The 5,593-nt window shown below is 40.1% G+C and overlaps 1 protein-coding gene across 1 annotated transcript; it reads right to left on the bottom strand.

Annotated features, from left to right (window-relative positions):
• Positions 1 to 365: 365 nt before the first annotated feature.
• LOC133917312 (receptor-like protein 3) lies at positions 366 to 5,158 on the bottom strand. Its single transcript, XM_062361216.1, has 3 exons — positions 4,966 to 5,158; positions 1,403 to 2,443; positions 366 to 1,321 (listed from the first exon to the last, which is right to left on the bottom strand). Exons 1-3 carry the CDS (start codon positions 5,156 to 5,158, stop codon positions 564 to 566), a joined length of 1,992 nt encoding a protein of 663 aa, XP_062217200.1. The 3' UTR covers positions 366 to 563.
• Between the last annotated feature and the right edge of the window lie 435 nt (positions 5,159 to 5,593).

Genomic DNA, 5,593 nt, shown 5'->3' on the forward strand with positions numbered 1-5,593 from the left:
GTCACATATATACCTCTATTGAGACAACTTGACTCACAGACAACTTAATTATATCAAGCAAAAAGAAATCAAGGCGGCCGTTGTATTTGACAGATAAATGAACCTCACTTTTTTTTATGAGGGCATGACAAAACCTCATCTTACAATAGAGGCTCAGATTATATGTGAATGTTGACTTTTTGATGATTAGTGACGTTATAAACTCTATACCATCCTACGTGATATGAAGAGATAGCTCTGGCAACTTTGGCCAAAGGGAAAGTAGACAATAAAGAATGAACCGAGAGGAAGAACACTTGGTTTGAAACTATTCGTCATGTGAGCATGGTCTAAGGCCGATTCCTTAAACACAATACAAATTAAAATATTAACATCAAATATATGATTTGAAGTGAAAGTTATTGTTAAAGATGATTCAAAGTACACCAAATATATTAATTCATGGTCCAAAGTGAAAATTTACTATAACAATTACGAAGCTGTGGCTGTCTGCTGAGGCCTGATAGGTTCGGCTCCATCCATTGCCTATCTTCAAGCCAGGACATGTTGTTGTAGCATGTTTCTTAGCCAAAATATCTGGATAGTACCATCTGATCATAAAGCACTCCTACTCCAACGAATGCTCCAAAGGCGACAGCAAAGACAATGTAGCCATCCCACAGTTCTGTGGAGACATTGGGCGCAGGACCTGCCTCTACTGAATTACAATGGTGAATAAGCATAGGGCCACACATCTTTGGGTTCCCAACAAAGCTAGAATCAGGATACGTGCTAAACTGGCCTCCAGTTGGAATGGGGCCTTCTATGTCATTGTTAGAAATGTTGAAATCTGAAAGGAAGTGAAGGTTCTCCAATGCAGCAGGGATTGCTCCTGTCAAATGGTTGTTAGACAGGTCCAGTACCTGCAGGTTCGTGAGGTTGCCGATTGATTGTGGGACCTCCCCATGAAAGTTGTTGAAACTCAAGTTGAGTGCTGTGAGTGCTTTCAAATGACCAATCTCCGGTGGAATCACACCAGTGAGCTCATTATCGCCTAGATTCAGCAATTTAGGGCAATAATTGACCTTGCGGTACTGAAGTGATGGAGTCGTATAAACAGGCAACTGAAAGACTACTTGGTATGAAATCTTCTCGGATTGTAGCATTGGCATCTCCATCAATGCTGTTGGGATCTCTCCTGCAAGCCTGTTATTGGATATGTCTATAACGGATAGCAAGCTTAAGCTTTTGATCCAGACAGGTATTGGTCCAGTGAGTTGGTTGTTGTATAAGAATATCTCTCTTAAATTTCGGAGCTTTGATGGCCAGTGAGGTATATTTCCTGACAATGAGCAATCAGCTATGGAAAGAACCTGAAGATTTTGATAACCATATACTGTTCCATCTTCTGGCATGGCCTCACCTTTGAAGTTGGTTCCAATCAGCAAAGTAGTAAGGTTTCCTGAATTCTTGAGGACCTGAAACGCATTTGTAATATTTGTGAAGGAGTTGTTACTAAGGGATAGGAACTTGAGCGACTTGAGATTGCCAAGTCCTGGTGAAAGTTGGCCGTGTAATTTGTTTGAAGACAGTCGCAGCGCAATAAGATTGTTGCAGAAGTATAGGCTCTCAGGAACCGTACCAGTGAATTTGTTTAACATAAAGTCTAAATTTTTTAGATTGGATAGGGTGGAGAAGTTGACTTTTTTGAGCTCTCCATGGAAGCTGTTGCTCCTGAGGATGATGGTTGTGAGATTTGAGCATTTGCTTAGAGTTGACGGCAGCTCTCCAGACATGCTGTTGTACTCTAAGTGAAGCTCCTCCAATCTCTTGAGCTGCCCAATAGAATCCGGGATCTTGCCTGTGAGCCCATTCTCTGCAAGATCGAGGATAACCAAATTACCGAGTTTGACTATAAGCTCAGGACTGAGTGCTCCTTGCAAAAGGTTGTTTGGAAAAGAGAGATGCTCGAGCGAGGTAGCATTGTAGAGCTCATCGGGCAGAGTCCCAGAGATTTTGTTGTGAACGGCCTTAAGCACTCTCAACGCAGAGCAATTGCCAAGCTCCGCAGGTATGCTTCCATTGAATTGGTTGAAGCTGAGGTCGAGCACCGCAAAGAATGGCTTGTTGACACATATGGTACTCAGAATTTGCCCAGTGAAACTGTTATTGCTCATGTTGAGAGAAGCCAGGTTCGTCGTACTCTCCAATGTGGTCGATGGAATCTGTCCTGTAAACAAGTTGCTCGAGATGTTGATTACCTGCATAGCGCTGCCACGGCTAGATGGCAGCTTGGGGAGGTCACCATTGAGGTTGTTAAAGCTGACATCAAGAATGGCAATGCTTCTGGAGAACAACAGTTGCGATGGGAGTTCGCCGGAGAGTGAGTTGCTCGACAGGTTGAGGCTCAAGAGTCCGGTAAGATAATTCTTGTTTACTTGATTACAATGATGTGGGGCTAACCCTTTATACAGAGAGGGGAAATTATAATCTTAAATTAATTTCAACTCTTAACTTATCTCTGAGTAGTACTAATTTAACCAGACTCCTAATTCTGCTACCAAACTTATCTCTAAACAAATCAACTTGAATTTTAACATACTAAACTAATCTCCTAAATGCTACAGTAACACACAAAACAAAAATTCTCTGCCCTTTTGGTAGGTCTATACTAGTATTCATACTGTCTGATGATTACTGAATACTGTAACAGTCTTGTGGCGCCAAAGAAAGCGCAACGCTGCAGATTTGCATGCCTGTATAGTGGTATTTCACTTGTGGAAACACTATTTGTGTCGGTTACGTTGCATATAATATAATTTTTGTAATATATTTTCCTGTCCAAAATGGTTTTTTGGACTGGCTATTGATTTACAAGAAATGGTTTCAATAGAGAGTAAAGTGTCACTGACAAAATCAATACTTCTGCATGCAAATAAATCGGTATGCCCAATGCTGATGGTAAACGGGGACCAAGTGATCCAAGGTACGGTGTTTTTTAACAGGAAACAGCGAGGGAGGCCTCACTGTGAATTTTATTAAAGCCAAAGAGGTCAAAAGACACAAAACAGAAGTATTAACAAAACAGGAAAAAGAAAAAGAGAAAAAAAGAAAGAAACAGCGCGAGAGGGGGGTGGTTCTATATAACACTGAAAAGGGCCGCTGGTCTTTCAAAGATGTGTGCATTACGCTGTTTTCAGATTTCCCAAGCTGCAATAAAGAAGACCTCCATGAAGAATCGGTGTTGAAAAGCAAATCTGGCTTGCTACATCATCTCGAAGAAGTCTAGAACATAGTTTCAATGAATGCTAATCTCTGTCCAGCATCGAGCACTGAAGGTACATTCTAAGAAGAGATGAAAAGTAGTTTCTTCAGTTTTTGAGTTGCAGAGGACACATTTGTAATCGTCTTCTTCAATAGCAAAGTTTTTCCTTCTTAATAAATTTCTTGAGTTAAGTCTGTCTTTGAAGGGTAGCCAGATGAAAATCTTTATTTTGGCAGCACATTTTGCTTTCCAAATCTAAAGAAAGGGTGCTGGGAACATGCTCTTGAAAGGCAGGGCATATAATTTTTGGGCAGAACAATATTGTGAGCCCCAAGTGTAAACCCAGACATCCTTGTCATTGTTATTGCTCTGGATACCATTAAGAGCCTCTTGTAACAGTTGTAATTCTTTATAAGCCTGCGTTGTAAGAGGAGTGTAAAAGTGCCTGGTTGGGTCTTCGTCAGATCGTCTGCTTTGAACTGCTCAATAGTGATGTTCTGATTTAACTCAAGAAATTTTGGACGTAAGCTTTGATTATATGCTAGCATTTTGAGTTGGAGAGTTGTAATGTAAGAAAAAGAACGATACAAGGGAATAAATTACTTTTGGCATCTTTTTCATGGGACCTTGATAAAATGATACTCCGTCCATTCTGAAATATATGTTGTTTTAGAAAATTGATTTTATTTTTAAATATATGTTGTTTTATTTTTTCTATGTGGCTTTTTTCCTAAAGAGTCTCTTATTAAGGCTCTGTTTGTTTCCACTTAAGATTATAATAAGCAGCTTATAGATAGTAGATTATAATAAGCTGGATTATGATAAGTTGGAGGAAAATAAGCTGTGAGCTGTTTGGCAACTTGGATTATAGGAGTCTGGATTATTGGCAAAAGTCTGCAATGCCCTCAATAGGGAGCGGGGGATTCGGGTGTGGGGTGGGAGGAGTGGCATTGGTGGGTAATTTTCTCTAAATTTAATGGGTAGTATAGTAAAAAATCGAAATAAGCTGAAATAAGCTGAAATAAGCTTCTCCTCCACAGCTTATGAGATTATTATAATCTAGACTTCAGCTTATAATAATCTGGACAAATAATATATTTGTTTGTTTCCACTTTGCACAAATAAGCTAGCTTATTATAATCTTAAGTGGAAACAAACAGGACCTAAAGCCATTAGAAGTTACAAAGTGAATGAGTGTGCTGGATTTAGTGCTATTAAATAAAAGTGTTGGAGCAATCAAGAGGAGTAGATAGGTCAAAGATGGAATAATTGATTGTGATATTGTTCTGTGTATTGAGGCTAAAATGACCTTTAAAAAGAACAGAAGGAGTACCTCACACTTTAGAATGCATAAATTGACATCCATTTCATCGATACTTTATTTATTTGCCACCATTCGTAAAACAAATTTGGTGGAATATAATACACTAAATAATCAAGGAACGTATGAGTTAGGTGTCAATTTTTGCATTCCAAAGTAAGGACTGACATTTTATCAAGGCAAATTCGTCTAAAGAATATCCATAAAATATGGGTTTGCATGTGGGACAATATTATAATCGATTTTGATCACAAGACCCCGTTTCGAATATAATATCATTTTTGGCTTGAGGGGAGGAAAGATAGTGCTAGAAAGTGACTCTTTTACCCTTTCGGTCGGTTGGTTGAACCAAACCAACTCTGGTACTACCGTATCCCGCACGTCGCGCATTGCATCATACCACAACAGCAACCGCCTGGGTGCCTCCTAACGGCGATCAGTGCCTTGGTGTCCCAAGACAGAGCCTCCACCTCACGTGCCACCTTTCCCCTAACCTCCTTTGCCTCCATGTCCACCTCGCGCAACGCTTGCATCATCCTCATCACCAAAAATGCACGTGCCACCACTTGCAGCCGCACCGCCACCTCCTCCATCGACGATTCCAACTTTAATTAATCAATTACTATAGATGCTTAATATAAATAAACTACCTAATCAAGATATCAATATGCAAACATGGTTATGTCTGGAAGGTGAAAGAGGAGGAAAAAGAGTAGTGAATGCAAACCAGGCTAGGGCTAAAGACCCCCCAAGTTGGCATGGTTTGACCAACCGACCGAAAGAGCATTTTTAGCATTCTATCTCTACCCCTCAAGCCATAAATGATATTTTATTTGGAGTGGTGTCCTACAGACAAATGCACATATTTACAATGTCCCATGACCAGAATAAATTATAACAGTGTACCATAGACAAAACCATATTTTATGAATGTCCTGTAGAAAATTTGTCTTTCGTCAAAGTCATGTGCAGTGGCAGAGCTTGGTTGTGGCCAAGGTGCCCCCCCCGGCCTAACACAGCATACAAAT

This window comes from Phragmites australis, chromosome 5 (genome assembly GCF_958298935.1).
Source record: "Phragmites australis chromosome 5, lpPhrAust1.1, whole genome shotgun sequence".
NCBI classification, from domain to species: domain Eukaryota; kingdom Viridiplantae; phylum Streptophyta; class Magnoliopsida; order Poales; family Poaceae; genus Phragmites; species Phragmites australis.